The 20,110-nt window shown below is 39.4% G+C and overlaps 2 protein-coding genes across 2 annotated transcripts in view; one reads left to right on the top strand and one right to left on the bottom strand.

Annotated features, from left to right (window-relative positions):
- Positions 1-20,110, bottom strand: part of ZSWIM5 (zinc finger SWIM-type containing 5) — a gene marked incomplete at its 5' end in the record, with an annotated part of 140,056 nt that overhangs the window by 32,045 nt on the left and 87,901 nt on the right. Inside the window, 4 exons of the mRNA XM_081057156.1 lie at positions 1,529-1,705; positions 7,351-7,530; positions 14,199-14,349; positions 16,288-16,436. Of these exons, the coding sequence (XP_080913282.1) occupies positions 1,529-1,705; positions 7,351-7,530; positions 14,199-14,349; positions 16,288-16,436 (657 nt within the window). The remainder of the gene's footprint in view (positions 1-1,528; positions 1,706-7,350; positions 7,531-14,198; positions 14,350-16,287; positions 16,437-20,110) is intronic.
- LOC308501212 (large ribosomal subunit protein uL22) lies at positions 5,043-5,661 on the top strand. The gene has a single exon (XM_081057160.1). The coding sequence runs from the start codon at positions 5,073-5,075 to the stop codon at positions 5,625-5,627; it is 555 nt and encodes a 184-aa protein (XP_080913286.1). The 5' UTR covers positions 5,043-5,072; the 3' UTR covers positions 5,628-5,661.

Genomic DNA, 20,110 nt, shown 5'->3' with positions numbered 1-20,110 from the left:
AGTGGTTGTACCAATTTACAGTCCCATCAATGTATTTTAAAGGCTTTTGATAAGTATTGCTGAAATACCCTTCAAAAAGGCTGTAAGTATTTATATTCCTACCACTAATACTAGTTATGAGATTAGTTATCTCCATGAAACTTCTCCCACGCCAAAAACTCTTTATTTTTAAAATCCGTGACCACTTGACAATAAAAAATGGGAATTCAGTGTTGTTTTGATTTTCATTTGTTATTTATGCTGTGCATGTTTTTTCATAAGCTTGCTAAATTTATGTTTTAGAAGTGTCGGACCAGAGAAGAGGAAAGATGATCAAAGGGAACTTCAGGTAATGACCCAGAGTGAGTTTGGCCAAGGCTTTTAAGAGAATGACAGGGACATATCCAGAATCAGCACGATCTTGAGAAAGACAAACATATGGGGTGAAGGATGGAGGTAGAGAGTTGGAAACAGATAATAAAAATGTATATTATTATTGTAAGACTCAGAAAATGAATACTTTTAAAAAGAATGTCCATTTTGTAATGTCTATTTTGAAAGTCTATTCCTGTAATAAAGGCAAGAGTAAAATGACAGAAGGCCAGAGGATGGTTTAAATTGACAATGGACCAGCTTTATTCTATTATGACGAAGGAAGAAAGGAAGTGTGGGAAGAAGTTTGGTGACAAATGTAGATTGTGCCCTAGCTACTAGCACAGGGTAATTTAAGTTTCAAAAGTAGTGTCTTTTTATTTTATTTATTATTATTATTATTTTTAACGGTTGTCCCTAGGTTTACAATACACATTTTTTTAAATATAAATTTTATTGGGGAATATTGGGGGCAGTGTGTCTCTCCAGGGCCCATCAGCTCCAAGTAGTTGTCCTTCAATCTAGTTGTGAGGGCGAAACTCAGCTCCAAGTCCAGTCACCGTTTTCAATCTTTGGTTATAGGGGGCGCAGCCCATGTGGGAATTGAATCGGCAACCTTGCTGTTGAGAGCTCATGCTCTAACCAACTGAGCCATCCAGCCACGCCTCCGGAAGCTCAGTGGCAACTTGTTGTCTTCAATCCAGTTGCGGAGGGCGCAGCTCACTGGCCCATGTGGGAATCGAACCGGCAACCCTGTTCAGAGCTCACACTCTAACCAACTGAGCCATCTAGCTGCCCCTCAAATGTAGTGTCTTTTTAGCAAAACATAATTTCAGAGTAAATTATAAAGTTGCTCAGTAACTGTTAACTAAAATAGCTTGTGAACTGATGTCTGATAGTTTTGTTAGTACTCTTGGAAATTTGTTAACTCCTTTCCCTTCCCCAAATTGAGGAAACAGAATATAAATTCCTCTATTTGAGGTCACTGCACCTGAACTGAGTACAAACACAAAAGGCTCAGGCTTCACATAAATACTCAGGCCTGAGTCAAAGCCCCAAAAGATCTGTAAGGTGACTATTCAAATTGTTGTACTGCTGTTACCTACGCAGATGGCTCATCCCTGCCACGAGGCGAGATTGGGTTCTGGAAGTCTTAGAGTAGAGGGGAGGAACTTACCAAGCCACAGTGGCTGGCCTTGGGAATTAAAGAGTAGTCTCTCACTTTCCCGCTGACAGGCAGGAGCTATATATTTATCGCTGCTAATTATTCGCTGTAGGTGGCTGTCTTGCCAATGCAATTCACGGCCCTCAATGGCTCTAGTAAACACTGTTCGTCTTGGTCTGGATAAGGTATCTGGGAAAACAAAGAAATGCAGCAGTTCAATGATGGGTAATCTGAACCTCTAACTCTTGTCTTCTTCAGGGTGGGAGGGTGGGCAGAAGAATAGTATGTGGTTAGTGAGAGCAGTCACTCTGCCATCTGTCTGGGTGTCTGTTGTGTTACCTGCTTATTGGATAACTTTCAGTGTGTGTGTGCCTTTATGGAAAGAACTTTTTACAGAGATCTATAGCTGCCTTCTCACTTCTTACAGAAGATCAATTTCTCGTAGGATCCACAGTCACATGAAGAGAGGAGGAACAGTGGTGTCCCGCTGCTCAATTATGAGGATACAAACTGCTTCTATAGAAGTCAGAGGAAGAGAGAAGTAGCTAGGTAATTTCCCTGGTCAATCTATAACCTGTCTCATTTATAGCATGACCCTTAGCAGAGTGAGGAGTTCCACGAAATTCATATTAAAAGCTGAAAAAGAGCTGAAGCTCTCTGTATTCTGGTATCTTTATCACACTGATATTTGCAGGCTTATACAGTCTTGTTCACCAATAAGAAAAACGGTGCTGACAAAAGACTAATTAACTTGTTTTCTCATTAGAGTCTTACCATGCCACATCTCTTCAGGAAAAAGGCTTCAGGGAAACCAAAATTGCAGACAAAACAGGCTCAATTCTTAAGAGCAGTATGTAGGGAGACCAAATGTAAGATACACTGTCTAAACTGTAGATATAGTTTAGACTATAATTTCCTTAAACGTCATGGAAATGACGTTTAAGGAAATATAAAAAAAACATAAAATATTATTTAACTGACTCCCTGCCAAATAAAGGACAGTTAAAACTATTTGGGATTAAGAACTGAAGTATTATACAGATGTTTCCAGAAGTGCCCAAATGAGGTGTGCATCTACTGAGCCTATGCAAAAAAACTGGGAGGCCAATGCAAAAAAGTCAGAAGATTCAGACTGAACGTGAAAGAAATGAACATAGTCATCCACTACACAAAAGTCATTGGAATCTGGTCATCTCTTCAGAATATAAAACACAGTGACCCTTCTACTGACTGCAGTCTAAGCTCCTCTCTTGTTGAACTGAGAGTCCAGTGTGGGTTGGCTCAGCCCTCAGTGGGGATTAGGCTCCCAATATGTTTTGTAATTCATTAAGTTAGCAAATAATGAGGGCCTACTACATGGCAGGTGCTGAAAATATATAAAGTGCCTGCCTTCAGGAACCTTTATTTTCAAATGGGGAGAGATAGTTAAATAAATATATAATGTATCAGATATATCAGATAGTTGTGAGTGCTATAGAAAAGACTAGAGCAGAAACAGGGAGAAAAGCAAACTTGTTGAGTGGGGATAAATGTTGGATTTGGAATGGTCTCTAATAAGGTAACATTTGAACAGAGACCTGAAGGAACCGAAGGACAAGACTTAGACATAACTAAGGGAAGACCATTCCAGAAAAAAGGAAGCCCAACTGCTAAGATCCTGAAGTGGGAACATATCTGGAGTGTTTGAGGGCAGCAACGAGGCCAGTGTACTTGGAATGGAATGAGCAAGCAGGGCAATCATAGGAGATGAGGTCAGAGAAATAATAGGGAGCCAGATCATGAGGGCCTTGTAGGCCATGAGTGAAAGATGACTTTGGCTTTCTGAGTAAGATGAAAAGCCACTGGAGGGCTTTGAGCTGTTGAAGGTATATGGTGTGACTTGCATTTTACAAGGATAAGTGGCAGCACTGTTGAGAACAGACTATGAGGTGAAAGGGCAGAAGCAGGAGGAGCAGTTAGGAGGCCACTGCAATAATTTTTGCAAGATGATGGTAACTTGGACAGAGTAATAGGCAGTGAAGCTGATTAGAGTAGATGGACTCTGGATATTTCTGAAAGTAAAGGCAATAGGATTTGCTCATGGATTAAATCTGGGGTGAGAGAGAAGGGGAAAAAGCAAAAATGACTCCACGGTTTTCAAGACTTGCCATATATTGAAGGGAAAACTGAAGGAAGAGCAGGTTTGGCTGGGGCTTGAGGGGTAAGAAATTCTACTGAGATGCCTATTAATATCTAAGTGGAGATATTGAAGAGGCAGTTGAACATACAAGTTTGGAATTGAGAGGAAAACTCCAGGCAGGAAGTATAAACTTGGGAGTTGTTAGTATATAGATGATTATTAAACAATGCAATCACCAATGGAATAAGTATATAAAGAGAAGTGGTTTGATGAATGAGCCCTGGGCACTCTTGCATTTTAGGTTGGGACAGTAAGAAAGAATGAGAAGAAGGACTAATGAAATAAGAGGAGAACCGAGAAAGTAGTGTCTTGGAAATAAGATAAGAAAAGGAGTTTCAAGGAGTGATCAACTGTGAAAAATACCACTTATAGGTCAAATAAGATTATGACTGACTCAACCAGTAGATTTAGCAATCGTTAGCATTAGTGACCAGTACAAGAACTGTTTTAGTAGGGACGGGGAGGAAAACTTAACTGGAGTGAGTTCAAGGGAGAATAAGAGCAGAAGTGGAGATGGTAAATATATACTATTTTTTGAATTACTTTCCTTAAATCTATCACTTATTTTCACTACCTCAAAAAACAAGGTGGTAGCCAGAGAGGCATGGGAGGCCACAAGGTTTTTTTTTTGTTTTGTTTTGGGATGAGAGATAAAACAATGGCTTATATACTCACAGAAATAATCCATAAAAAATTGTGAGGCTGGAGAGAGAGGAGAGAATTCCTGGAGTGATACCCTGATAAAAGAGAAGGAATAGGATCTCAAGAATAAGTGGAAGGCTTGAACTTAGATAGAAGAACAAACAAAAACAGTGGAAGCAGCACAGTAGGTGGGCAGAGATAGGCAGATGGTGTGATATAATTTTGGAAATTCTCTTCTGTTGCTTCTATTAATATATTCTCAGTGAATAGCAACCAAGGTTATCAGCTGAAAGTGAGGAAAGAGAGGAATACAGTAATAGAAAGTTTTAGGGAAAAGATGGTGGGAAATAGTAATTTAGAAGAGTGAAACAAGGCATAGACTAGGGAAATGTGGCGGATGTCTACACAGTGGGGACTAGGGATAGACTAGGGAAATGCGGTGGATCCACTTGAGGTTAGTGGTCATAAACTTAAAATAAGACCAGTTATCATGGTAGTGTTTCTGTTCATCATTTCTGCTGTGCAGTTGTGTCACCAAGTAATCTGAGAATTAGACTCAACTACCAACAGTAAGGATTTGCTACATGAGAGAAACAAAGGCAAAGAAGGAGTTGAGTGTGTATGCAAGGGAGTGATTACAATGACGCAGTAAGGAATCTAACCTGGATAAGGAGGAAAATGGGCTATCAAGAGAATGAAGCTCTTCCCGAAAGCGGCCTGAGGTGACCTCTCAAAATGGTTCGCTATTCGCTGGACCCGGAGAACCCCACAAAATCCTGCAAATCGAGAGGTTCCAATCTACGGGTTCATTTTAAGAACACTCGTGAAACTGCCCAGGCCATCAAGGGGATGCATATCCGAAAAGCCACCAAGTATTTAAAGGATGTCACGTTACAAAAACAATGTGTGCCATTCCGTCGTTACAATGGTGGAGTTGGGAGATGTGCCCAGGCCAAACAGTGGGGTTGGACGCAGGGTCGTTGGCCCAAAAAGAGTGCAGAATTTTTGCTGCACATGCTTAAAAATGCAGAGAGTAATGCTGAACTTAAGGGCTTAGATGTGGATTCGCTGGTCATTGAGCACATCCAGGTGAACAAAGCTCCCAAGATGCGGCGCAGAACTTACCGAGCTCACGGGCGCATTAACCCGTACATGAGCTCCCCCTGCCACATCGAGATGATCCTCACTGAAAAAGAGCAGATTGTTCCGAAACCGGAAGAGGAGGTTGCTCAGAAGAAGAAGATCTCCCAGAAGAAACTGAAGAAACAAAAACTTATGGCCCGGGAGTAAATTCAACATCAAATAAATGCTAATAAAAGGAAAAGCAAAAAAAAAAAAAAAAAAAAAAAAAAAGAGAATGAAAACACAGGATCAAAATTCCTAGTGGGTCAAAGAATTACTGGAATTTGGATACTAAAGAAAATAAGCCCGTAACGACAGGTGGTGGTAATTAGAGCTGCTTTAAATTGAGATTATGAAGAAAGTCATTGGTAATGACAAGGTTTAGGGTAGGATGTTGGGATTATATGGCTAAATTATTTTGGAAGATGAGACTATGAAAAAAGAGGAGATCAAAGAACTGATAGGCTAGAATACCGGAAGGATCATCTATGTGACTACTGAAATCATCAAGAATTATGACAGAAGTAGTGACAAAGAATAGTGTTGTGAACTAACAGCCAAAAATCTTCAAGGAATTTGGGGGATTGACCCAGCGGTCTACAAATGACCAAAACTAGGAGGATAGTAGACAAGATATTTTGATGGTGTAAACTTTAAAGCTAAGGGATATTTTAGGAAGGATTGAAGGATAATGATGTAGAAATGGCAATGAAGAATAAGCAGGATGCCTACTTCTCTATCAGGTCCAATGGTAAGAGATGTGAGAGATAAATCAGCCACAACTTGAGAAGACTGCAGAGGAAGTAACATACTCAAATGAGAACAAGTAACAATGAATAACTAATATATTATGACAAGGAAGATACTGTCAGACTGGAGGCATGTGTTTATATGCATTTGACTCTCTCTATGCCAATCCAAAGCCAATACTAAAAAGATGGCTTCCTGTATTTTGGAGGTTAGATGAATGACAGTATAGGGTAAGTTAAAGAAGTGGCAAAATTGCAGGCTTTTCATCTTTCATTACCTTAGTTGCCATAAATACACTGATAATCAATAATGGTACGGTAGGTGAATACCGAGCAAGAACAATGATTTAAAGGATTTCCTTTTTGAGATTAAATATATCAACAGATTTATCACCTAAAATAAAGGGACCACATTTAAAATCAATGTCTGAAAAAATTTCCTACCAATAAAGATTCCCAGTGGGCCAAAGAACAATCAGTCGCCAACATCAAATAGCCTGAGTTAATGAACTAAAACTGATGTGAATGCTGATGTCCAGTGATGTCAGTAGGCCAGTGGACTCAAAGTATAGAGGGTGCAGTATTACTGTACTGTATTTGTCTTAAAATGAGGCAAGAGTCCTGCCTATAACATGGGAGCATGACCCCTTCTAGTTATCTGCTTTATGAACATTTGACGACAACAGAAAAGTAAAAAAGGCAATTTTCAGGACACTTTTTACACTTGATCTTAGCCAAAAGGCCGATAAGCAATTCAGGACACTTTTTAAAGCTGTTTTCTGCAGGCTTTCAATCCTTCCCTTGAGGTAGGTCTTCTAAGCTAAAACCAATTTCAAATGAGGCCAAGATCCATTAATCATGAAGAACTTGAAGGGTAAAGAAGATTCATGCAGAGGGCTCAGGAATTTATGCTGGGCACTATCAGGACACTAGATGTGGAAAAGAACAGCATCCCCAATGTCAAAGAAAAACTTACCCTTATTTAAAGTTTGGTATTTCAAGACAAACAAGAAAACTGGCTTTTCTTATTTAGGATAACAATTCCGATAGCTAAATGGTTGTCCAGCCACCTGTGTTCCAGGGCTTTACCCTGGACATTTTGGAGTTATAGGCATAAAGACCCTAAAAGGATATCTGCTCACCTGGGCTGTGATTGGTACTCTGAGGAAGTGCGTTGGTGATGTTGGGCAGCTCATGCCCATAGTTCCCATCCTCCAGGGGACAGACATCCAGGTCGCTCCACTTCTGCAGTTGCTGCAGCCAAGAGGATTTTTCCTCTAGTTTGCAATGAGGATTTAAAATGATGCATACCCATAAGGCCCCTGAAAAATAAAACAACCCATATTCTTCATAACTGTTCTTTGATGTATATGTGAGTCTTAATGTTTCAGCTTACTCTTTTCTTCCATTTTTAATTGGTAGGAAAAGTTCCCAAAACATCAGTATTTCTCAATATAAAAAACCAACTCTGCTAAAGTTTTCAGAACTGGCTTATTTTTCCTTCCCAAAGCTTCCTTAAAGCAGAGTAACTATTTGATATCTGGATATGTGCCTATGATGATGAACAAGACAGATTAGGGCTTGAATTTGGAGCTTGAATCTACAGTACAACAAACACTTATTGAGAGCTTTCCATGTTCAAAGTCCTGTACTGGAGAATAAGACACCATTCCTACCCTTCAGGAGCTGTCTAGTGGGGGGAGACAGATAAACAGAATGCCATTTGAATATAAATGTCAAGATAAAGATATGTTCAGGGTATGAGAGCAGCATAGAGGAAGTGCAAGGACAGGGGTCAGAAGGGAGTTGTTCCAAAAGGGTTTCAATTTGGGGGTAGCTGACTGTGGATTTCTAAGCTTCAAATCCCTCAACTGTAAAACTGAGGTAATAGAAACACCTATGTTGTAGGAATATTGTGAGTGTTAAATGAGATAACATTTGTAAAGGACCTAACATACTACTTGGCACATAGTAGAATTTTAGTATTTTGGTTTTCCAGGGAAAATGGTTTATTTGGACTCGGATTTTGATACTGCTGATCAACTGTGATGCCTTGAAACTATCACATTCTTGCATCTTTTCTGTCACTGTAGCAAAGTATCACATATTCCACATATGTGTTCCCAGTATCCAACTTAAAAAAAAGTGTCAAAAACTCTAACCAAAAGTAGCTACTAGGGAAGTTAAAAATTTACATAATTAGGGATCCAGACAAGATGGCAGAGCAGGTAAACGCTGTGCTTACCTCCCCTCAGGACCATGTCAAAATTACAACTAAACTAAGAACAACCATCATTGAGAATCACCTGAAGTCTAGCTGAATAAAAGTCCTACAAGTAAAGACATACAGAAGAAGCCACCTCAAGACTGGTAGGAGGGGTGGAAATGTGGAACAGGCTGGTCCCACACCTGTGTGTGACCATTCAAAATTGGGATAAATATCTTGGCGGCAGAAGTCCTTCAGGGAGGAGAGAGGGGTTGCATCCTCACACCAGGCTCCCCAGCCCAGGGTTTCAGTGCTGAGGAGAGAAGTCCCATGACTTCTGGCTGTGAAAACCAGCAGACATTGTGGCTGAGTGAGAATAGGAAAGCTGCACTCCCAGACACTTCTCTTAAAGAGCTTCTGCATGGCTTTACTCACTGATGAACTCACTCACTCTGAGCTCCAGTGCTGGTGCAACAGCTCGAAAAGCGCCAGGGACATATGTAGAGGAACTGAATTATCTGGCTGCAGGGTGAGGGCTGGGTGAGAGGGTAGCTTTCCCCTGGACAGAGGAGCTGTCAGAAGCCTTTGTTTCTTTGTTGAGCCCTCCACCCACCTGGCATGCAGACACAAGCAGCCGCCATATCTGAGTCTCCATCAACCTGGCTAACTCTGTTTGCCCTGATTTCCTGAGATCCTGTCCCACCCAACTTTTGGGCTCATCTAAGCCACTTCCAGTGGCTTTTTCGTATAAACAGCCTACTTTGGTTCATGTTGCAGACTTCCCTAAAATCTCTCAAAGGTTCACAAAACCCAAGCAAGCAGCATCTGGCTTCAGCATGTTCTGTACCTCTGGCTGAGCAGCCCTGAGCTTGGCACTAGTGAAAGCTGGTCTCAGTTCTCAGCTTGGCCTCTCAAGACACCACCAAGCACAGTGTGGGTGGTGGCCATCTGCAGATTGCTTTGTGGCTCATGTCAGGTGGCCGTGGGAAGGGCACAAGGTGCAGCTGAATTTGGTCTACAGCAGTTCCCCTCCCAAGAGGCACACCCAATGGCCAGCTTTGGACCAAGCCACAGCATCACCCGGCTGCCTCCAAGGACGACATACCAAAGGGCAGACTGAGCAGGCACCAAAGCCCTGCTAAAGCAAATCCTGCTCTGTAGGGTCAGCCCCTGCACAACAGCTCCTCCAATGTAGTCCTCACAACCAATCAGCCTGAGGATCAATTCCTCTTACTGTTGTGTAAACAACCAAGACTCAACTACAATAGGAGAGCACACGCAACCCACACAAGGGACACACCTGGAATACCCAGCTTAGGTGACCAGGATGACTGTGCCATTGAGCCCCACAACTCACCTACTACATAAAGCCACTCTATCAAAACCAGAAGGCATAGTAGCCCTACCTAATACATAGAAAAAAACATAGGGAGGCAGCCAAAATGGGGAGACAAAAAAAAACACGTCTCAATAAAAGAATAGAACAAAGCTCCAGAAAAAGAACTAAATAAAATGGAGACAAGCAATCTACCAGACGCAGAGTTCCAAACACTGGTTATAAGGATGCTCAATGATCTTAGGGAGAACATCAACATCAACAAAGAGATACGAAGCATAAAAATGGAGATAGAAAACATAAAAAAGAACCAGTTAAAAATAAACAATAAAATAACTGAAATTAAAAATACATTAGAGAGAATCAACAGTAGATTAGATGAAGCAGAAGATTAAATCAGTGATTTAGAAGAGAAGGTAGCAAAAACCACCCAATCAGAACAGCAAAAAAAAAAAAAAAAAAAAAAAATCCCCCTCCTCCAAAATGAGGATAGTTTAAGGGGCTTCTGGGCAACATCAAGTGTAACAACATTCACATAATAGGGGTACCAGAAGGAGAAGAGGAGAGCAAGGAATTGAAAACTTATTTGATGAAATAATAACGGAAAACTTCCCTAACCTGGCAAAGGAAATAAACATACAAGCCCAGGAAGTGCAGAATCCCAAATGAGGTAAACCTAAAGAGGCCCACACCAAGACACATCATAACTAAAATGCCAAAAGTTAAAAACAAACAGAAAAGTAGTTAGATATCTACAAGGGAGCTCCCATAAGACTCTCAACTGATTTCTCAACAGAAATTTTCCAGGCTAGAAGGGAGTGGCAGGAAATACTCAAAGTGATGAAAAGCAAGGACTTACAACCAAGATTACCCTACCCAGCAAGGCTATCATTTAGAATCGAAGGGCAGATAAAGAGCTTCCCAGACAAGAAAAAGCTAAAGGAGTTCATCAACACCAAACCAGAATTACAAGGAATTTGAGAGGGACTTCTTTAAGCCAAAAAAAAAAATAAAATAAGAATAAAACCCCCAAAAATATGAATAATAAAATGGTTGTAACTACGTATCTATCAACAATTACTTTCAATGTAAACGGATTAAATGCTCCAATCAAAAGATAGGGTGGCTGAATGGATAAGAAAACAAAACCCTTGCATATACTGCATACAAGAGACTCATCTCAGATCAAAAGACACACACAGGCTGAGAATAAAGGGATTGGAACAAGATATTTCTGAAAATGGAAATGAGAAAAAGAAAAATAACTGGGGTAGCAACTTTATGCTAGACAAAATAGACTTTAAAATAAACGCTATAACAAGAGACAAATAAGGACCCAGTAATCCCACTTCTGAGTATTTATCTGAAGGAACCCAAAATGTTACTTCAAGGGGACATGTGCTTCCATACATTCATGGCAGCATTGTTTATAATGGACAAGATGTGGAGGCAACCTGGGTGTCCTTCAATGGATGAGTGGATAAAGACGAGGTGGTATATATATACAATGGAATATTGCTTGGCCATGGAAGGGAATGGGTTCCTGCCATCTGCAGTGGCATGGATGAACCTAGATGGTATTGTGCTAAGTGGGGTATGCCAGACAAAGACAGATGCAATATGATTTCACTTATATGTGGAGTCTAAAGAACAAAACAAACAAATAAAACAGAAAAAAACTCATAGATACAGAGAACATTTTGATGGTTGCCAGATGGAAGGGTGTTTCAGGGTGGGTGAAAAAGGGGAAGGGATTAAGAAGTACAAATTGGTTGTTATATATAGTATAACAAATTGGTTGTTATACATATACATAGTATGAAGCATTAGAGATAATAATATTGTCAATAATATTGTAATAACTATGTACAGTGTCAGATGGGTACTAGATTTATTGGGGTGATAGATGGGAGGGAGACAGGGTTAAAAAAGTTCTTACAAATCCTGCCTAGGCCCTCCCTAGGTAAGCTGGCCTTGTGACCAGCAAGGAACCCTCAGAGTACTTGGGAGAAGCATGAATGCACTGTGCTGTGGTGTCTAAACCCATAAGACTTCCCTTAGTGCAGTGGTTTTCAAAATGTGGTATCTGGGACAGCAACATCAACATCCCTTGGGAATTTGTTAGAAATGCAAATGATCAGGCCCCACTCCAACTTACTGAATTGGAAACTTTGGGGATAGGACCCATTAATTTGTTTTAACAAGTATTCCAGGTGCTTTAGAGAAGTTTGAGAAACACTGTCTTTACAGAATGCTGAGAATTTCTTGGAAGATTGATAAAGCAATTTCTCAGATATGAACGTAAGTATATGGTGTTTTAAAAGCACTGAGAGCCAGCTCTGCTTACTTTCCTCTCACCTACCTCTGCCCCAAAGACCAAGCCCAAATCCACAGCACAATCCCATGATTGTCACAGAAATTACTCCAAGAGGTTCAGGTCTCACATAGAATAGACTCTGAAGAAGGCTAATTGCAAATTCTTAGGAAACATGCACTTTGGAAAACAAAGTGTATAACAAGAGAGAATTGAGGGAGATATTGCAGAAGGATGTTTGATTTGAAGTCAGACAGATTGGGGTTCCAGCATTAGAGCCACCATTTATTAGTGTCTGACTATGAACGAAATACTTAACTTTTCTGAGCTCAGTTTTCTATACTAAAAATATAGAGATGCCAGTGTCTTAACCTGGAAGGGAGTCGATGCGTATAATCCCTTCTGAGGAAAGAGTCTAGAAGCAGTTTCTAAGTTTCCATACATTGTGTCATGTGACCCTGGTCACAACCGGTTGTACCAGTAGCTATAGACTCATAGTGCCACATTCTCATACTTCAGAAAGTGTGATTGTGTCAAGGCGGAGAAAGTTTTCTATAACTCTTTATTTTATTCTGTATCCAGAAGTAACCAGAGCTATCTCTGTTTCTTTGCAATAAACACACAATGACCTCATAGGGTTGTTGTGAGAATTAAATGAAACAATGTGAGTACAATCTTTAACAGGGAGACTAGCACATAATAATAATGTAGCTATTCATTATTAATGTAAGTTCTAAAGCCATTAGTGCTCCAGGTGATATCAAAAAGCCTCAGCAACCAAACCAAAACCTCACACTTACCACCCCCAAAGTAACCAAGTGCAGTCCCAGAGTCATTAAACCTTACCACCCAAGGCTTTCTGCACTATAAAAGACTATAAAATATATGCTTCAGGGGCTTAGGTCCGGAAGAACTCACTAAAAACCTAAGCTGCAGTTTTTTTATTATGCTATTTTGTATGAGTGGAAAGTTTGTTGTTGCTTTCTGGGATGGGGGAAGTACCAAGGAGCTGCATTAGAACTTTTAGAATATACCATATAGAACTTTTTCAGTATAACCCAAAAGTGGGGCCATGATTGGATGGTGAGTTTGGGGGAAGATTCGGACAACATGGAGAGGAACTGAATGTTAGCACTACAAAACTGGCCTTGGAGCAGGGGAATGATAAAAAGAAATCATGACCAAAGAATATGGCCTTGATAAGAAGAATGTACAACAGTAAGGCCATTTGGGAGGCCACAGTTCTAATTTAACCTAAAAGTCCCAAGGCCCTCAACAAGATCAGTGGTGATGGGAAATAAAAGTGAGAATGGGTACTAACTTGCATTTTGAAGATTGGGGAATCAAATAAAGTTGATGACTAGATGTAGGGCATAAAATAAAAATGAGTGCTTGACAATAAGTTTTGTAGAGTAAGGAATGGTGGTGCCAATATCAGAGTCAGGGGAACTCTCACCCCGCCGTTCATTCGTTTGTTCATTCGTTTTTTCGTTCGTTCATTCATTCATTCGTAAGAGGCCTGAGTTAATCTTTAGATGTCTCAAGCTTAGTGTGACCAAGGGATTTTCAGTGAAATGGCCAAAGGGTAGCTCTAATATGGGACTGGAAGTCAGATAAATGGAAAGAAGATGAGGCTTAGATCACCACAGAGGTAAGCTCTGAAACTGTATTAAAAAAAAAAAAGTTCTCAAGGGAGTATAGAGTAAGAAGAAAAGACGTTCAAGGCCCAAGTCTTGGAATCTGTCCTATGTCTAAGAGGTCTGCCTAGGAGTGAAAAAGAATAACAGGCCCAGGGAAAGCGAGGAAAAATAAGGCTGATAAGTATTTGGAGAGCCAGGCTAGTGCCATGCAACAGAAGTCACGGGAAGAGATTTCTCTCAGTAAAGGCTTCTATGTGGTATCATCTGGAACAGAATGCTGATGTCAATAACAAAGCACAATGCCATGGAAGCAACACAGGTGAGTTCAGAATTACTCTGGGTGACCTCTGTAGGGTCGAAACCTTCCACCAGCTGCGCTAAAGTTCATTCAGCAAGATCTATGTAATGACTGATGGCAAGTGTTCACTAACACTGTTGCCAGGGAGCAAGCTGGTAGGACAGACATAGCACTTCTCTGAGATATGGGGACTTACCTAGCTCATCCCAGAGCTGCCTGCACTTATCTGTCATGCTTGTTCCTTGTTGCCTCCAGAGTGTGAGTCGTGGGTCAGCCATAAACTGCTCAGTTATTAGCGTCAGCATCCTGGCTCCATTGGAATCTCTCATCCGCAGCATCTCTCGAACCTGACACATAGGAAGGGCAAGGGATTGGTGACTGCACATCATAAAAAAGTAGGAAAAAGGAAAAGAAGGGGAGGAGAAAATGAAGTATCTAAACACAGAGTTTCCAAAGAGCCAAAAAGAAGGCCTCTTGTCCTGTAAGCAACTGCTCTGCATGTACCAAGAAAGCTTGCTGTACACAATGAGATACCACTTCACACTCACTAGAATGGCTAGGATCAAAAAACCAGATAACAACAAGTGTTGACAAGGACACAGAGAAATCAGAACCCTCATACACTATTGGTGGGAATGTAAAATGATGCAACCATTTTGGAAATCAGTTTGGCAGTTCCTAAAACAACTAAACATAAAGTTATCATTGTAGTACATATATACAATGGAGTATTACTCTGCCATAAAAAAGAATGCAATCTTACCATTTGCAACAACATGGATGGACCTAGAGGATATTATGCTAAGTGAAATAAGTCAGACTGAGAAAGACAAATACCATATGATTTCACTATATGTGGAATCTAAAGAACAGAATAAATTAACAAACAAAACAGAAAAAGACTCATAGATACAGAGAACAAACTGATAGTTGCTAGATCAGGGGGGTTTGGGGGATGGGTGAGAAAGATGAAGAGATTAAGAAGTACAAATTGGTAGTCCCAAAATAGTCATGGGGATGTAAAATACAGTATGGAGAATATAGTCAATAATGTAAAAACTATGTATGGTGTCAGATGGGTACTACACTTATTGGGAGAACCACTTCATATATTATATAAATGCCTAACCACTGTGCTGCATGCTTGAAATTAATATAATATTGAATGTCAACTATAATTAAAAAATATATATATATAGTCATGGGATGTAAAGTACAGCATAGGGAATATATATAGTCAATGGTATTGGAATAGCTATGTATGGTATCAGATAGTAGACCTGGTGAGGTTATTACTTCGTAAGGGGTGTAAATGTCTAATCATTATGTTGCTTTGTACACCTGAAACTAATAAAAAAATAGAGCTATCACATGACCCATCAATCTCCTAGAGAAAAATGAAAACATATATCCACACAGAAACTTGTATAAGGAAGTTTATAGCAGCATTATTTATAACAGCCGGAAGGTGGAAACAATCCAAATGTCCATCAACAGACAAATGGATAAACAAGTGTGGGGTATCCATACAAGGGACTATTACGTATGGATACCGCATAAAAAGGAATGAAGTACTGGTACATACTAAAACACGATGGCCCTTGAAAATATTATGCTAAGTGAAAGAAGCCAGTCACAAAAGACTACATACTATTATATATTATTCCATTCTTATGAAAGTCCAGAATAGGGAAATCTATAGAGACAGAAAGTAGATTAGTGGTTGCTTAGAGCTGGCGGAGGGGGAAGATGAGGGAATGGGAATGATAGCTAAAGGATATGGGGTTTCTTTTTAAGGTGAGGCAAATGTTCTAAAGTTGACTGTGGTGACGACTGTACATATCTGAATATACTAAAAACCACTGAATTGTACACTTTAAAAAGGGTGAAGTTTATGGCATGTAAATTATATTTTACTAAATATGTTGAGAGAAAAAAAAAGAAGCAGCAGCAGCAAGCCTGTTGTGAGAGCCCCCAGTACCAAAGATCTCTTTAAGACCTCATTGGGCAGGCTTGGATTCAAATCTTCATTACTAAAACTTCTCAACGACGCTAACTCATTTAGACAATGGAGCAGAAGGAAGATAACTACCAGGGTGAGTTAGTAGGGCTCCCTGGATGCAACCTGCTCAGGTCTGCTCTGATCAGCCTCTTCCATTAATTTTCAAGTATTTAGTACAGCTACGTCAAGTGAGCTGGCTAGAACGCATGAAGCCCAAAGTGTGGTGAGCCCAGTTTACTTAACAAAGTAAAACAAAACAAAACACAACCTTTTCCTATCTCACCTTGGCAAACATTGAATTGAGTTGCTTTCCAGATCCATAGTATCCACCTTGGGAGAGAAAGAGCTTCACTTGTTCTTTCACCTGTTCTTCATCCAAATGCCAACAGTTCTCATCATCAATGCTGGCCCCAGCAGTGGGGTCAGGGGCACCTGTGAGGAATGGGCACAGTGAAATGAATCCCTTGAGTTCGTATGGTACACATTCTGTAGGAGGGCACTTTGTGAGTATATTCAAAAACATTTGCAGATGACATGAGAAAGGAGAAAGGACATGAGAAAGGAAAAGAAAGGAAAAGTTTCTATATATACAGAAAACCCTAAAGAATCCACCAAAATATTAATAGAATTAATAAAAGAATTCAGATGGTGATGGAAGGAGAACTGACTCTGGGTGGTGAACACACAGTGGGATTTATAGACGATGTAATACAGAATTGTACACCTGAAATCTATGTAAATTTACTAACAATTGTCACCCCAATAAATTTAATAAAAAAAGAAAAAAAAAGAATTCAGTAAACTAGCAGGATACAAAATTAATATACAGAAATCTGTTACGTTCCTATACACTAATAATGATCAGTACTGTACACCTGAAGCTGAACAATAATGAATGCCAACTATAATTTTATATATATAATGTGATGGCTCGGTGCAATGTCGGAGGGATAGTGGAAGGGGGGATGGGGGAGGAGGGTTCACAGTGTGAGGGATATAAATGATGAACGTCTAAGTATTACCTTGTCTTGTGCAACTGAAACTAATAAAAAAAATAATAAAATATCTAGGAATAAATTTAACCAAGGTATAAAATACCTGTACTCTGACAACTATTAGACACTAAAGAATGAAACTGAAGAGGACACAAATAAATGGAAGAATATACTGTGGTCATGGATTGGAAGGATTAATATAATTAAAATCACGATACTACCCAAAGCAATCTCCAGATTCAATGCAATTCCATCAAAATACCAATTACATTCTTCTCAGAATTAGAACAAATAATCCTAAAATTTATATAGAACAACAAAAGATGACAAATCTCCAAAGCAATCTTGAGAAAGAAGTATAAAGTTGGAGGTATCATGCTCCCTGATTTCCAACTATCCTACAAAGCTATAATAATCAAAACAGTTTAGTACAGGCACTAAAACAGACACACAGTTCAGTGGAACAGAATAGAGAGCCTGGAAATAAACCCTTGCTTCTAGGGTCAACTAATCTATGACAGAGGAGGTAAGAATACACAATGGAGTAATGACCATCTCTTCAACAAGTGGTGTTGGGAAAACTGGATAGGTACATGCAAAATAATGAAACAGGACCACTCTCTTACACCATATACAAAAATAAACTCAAAATGGACTAAAGACTTAAATTTAAGGCCTGAAACCATAAAACTCCTATAAGAAAATATAGGTAGTAAACTATGTGACATCAGTCTGAGTAATATCTTTTGGATAGATCCCCTTGAGCAAGGGAAACAAAAGCAAAAATAAACAAATGGGACTTCATCAAACTCAAAAGCTTCTGCATAGTGAAGGAAACCATCAACAAAACAAAAAGACAACCTACTAAATGGGAAAATATATTCACAACTGATAATAACATAAGGGGTTGGAACCAAAATATATAAGAAACTCATACAACTCAATAACCGAAAAATAAACAATCTGGTTAAAAAATGGGCAGAAGACATGAAAAGACATTTCTCCAAAGAGACATACAGATGGCCAACAGACATATGAAAAGATGCTCAACATCACTAATCATCAGGGAAATGCAAAGCAAAACCACAATGAGATACCATCTCACACTAGTCAGAATGGCTATTATCAGGAAGTCAACAAATAATGTGTTGGTGAGGCTGTGGAGAAAAGAGAATCCTCATGCACTGTTGGTGGGAATGCAAATTAATATAGCCACTATGGAAAACAGTATGGAGATTCCTCAAAAAACTAAAAATCCATCTACCGTATGACCAAGCAATTCTATCACTGGGTGTTTATCTGAAGAAAATTTAAATACTAATTTGAAAAGATATATGCACTCCTATGTATATCGTAGCATTATTTACAATAGCCAAGACATGGAAGCAACCTAGAAATCCATCAGTTGATGAATGGATAAGATGGGGTACACAAACACACACCACACACACACACACACACACACACACACACACACACACACACACACACACTGGAACACGCATATTACGCAGCAGTAAAAAAGAAGGAAATCTTGCCATTTGAGACAACATGGATGGACCTAAAGGGTATTATGCTAAGTGAAATAAGTCAGACAGAGAAGGACAAATACTGTATGGTTTCACTTATATGTGGAATCTAAAAACAAACAAAACAAAATAAAAAACAGACTCATAGAGACGAGAGGGATGGTTGCCAGAGTGGAGGGGGTGGGTAGATGGGTCCAAAAGGTGAAGAGGAATATAGTAAATAATATTGTGATAAGTTTGCACAGTGACAGATGATTACTGGAATTAGTGGGGTGATCAAATTGTAAGGTATAAAAAATGTCAAACCACTATATTGTACACCTGAAACCAACATAACTAATATTATATATCAACTATACCTAAATTTAAAAAATTAAAAAACAGACAGCATTTGAATTTTTGCTCCCTAGCATATGTCATCAGTTGGGCTCAAATAAACTCATAAAAATTCTCAAAAAAATTAACAAAACAAAACAAAACAAAACCCAAAAAAGGTATTCTGCCTTAATCCAGGCTTTGTCAACTGTGTGGTCCAAAATAAATGTAAAAGATCTAATACTAGTTTCATGTTCACTTAAATTTCAGTTGTATCCTCTTCCAAGATCAACATATACCACTCTAGTGGGGAAAAAGCCTGGAAGGAAATACACAAACATGAAAACAGTGATTTTTTTTCTTAGGAAGGTGATATTAATGTTTTTCTTCTTTCTACCTTTCAATGAAGTTCAAATAAGCCTTAAGGTACACATATTATTTTAAAATAAAAAGTACTTTCTCCGAAAATAAAAATTCTGTTTTTAAAGTTCACTATAAAATTGTAGTCAACACTTATAAATTCTAGAAACTTGCCCCCCAAAGCACAGACAGAGATGCATACAGGGTGATATAATTTTATAAATTTATACTCAAAATATCTTTCATCATCTCAGTTCACCTCAATGTCACCATTTCAAACACAGTTTTTGTTACTCACACATCCCTCTTCCCTAGCAGCCTGTCAGCTCCTTGCTCACAGTTGAATTCTAAGTTGAATCCATGGCTAAATCACCTATAGCCCAGGCCTGGTAATGTGACAGACACCCAGCAAATGTTTGTGGAATGAAAACTGAATCTTCTCTCACTTTCTCAAAGACAGAGCTTCTCTTTGGCATATCCGAATTGCCAGCATCACTACTCTTGCGCTTTGGGGCCATTATTAAGTAAAATCAGGGTTACTTGAACACAAGCACTGCGATACCAGGACAGTTGCTCTGATAACTGAGACAGCTACTAAGTGACTAATGGGTGGGTAGTGGGTACACTGGACAATGGGATGATTCGTGCCCTGGGCGGGATGAAGCAGGATGGAGTGGAACAGAGTGCGACTTCAGAATGGTGTGCAATTTAAAACTTGTAAATGGTTCATTTCTGGAATTTTCAAATTAGTGTTGTCAGACTGTGGTTGACTGTGGATGACTGCAATCGCAGAAGGTGGAACTGTTGATAACGGAGGACTACTGTATCTACTATATGCTACTTTTCTTCAAATGTATTATTCTAAACATAGTAGTTCTGATCATATCACCCTCCTGATCAAAAGTCA

The sequence above is a fragment of the Rhinolophus hipposideros genome (genome assembly GCF_964194185.1).
Source record: "Rhinolophus hipposideros genome assembly, chromosome: 8".
Lineage (NCBI taxonomy): Eukaryota > Metazoa > Chordata > Mammalia > Chiroptera > Rhinolophidae > Rhinolophus > Rhinolophus hipposideros.
This window is presented reverse-complemented; position numbering and strand designations above follow the sequence as displayed.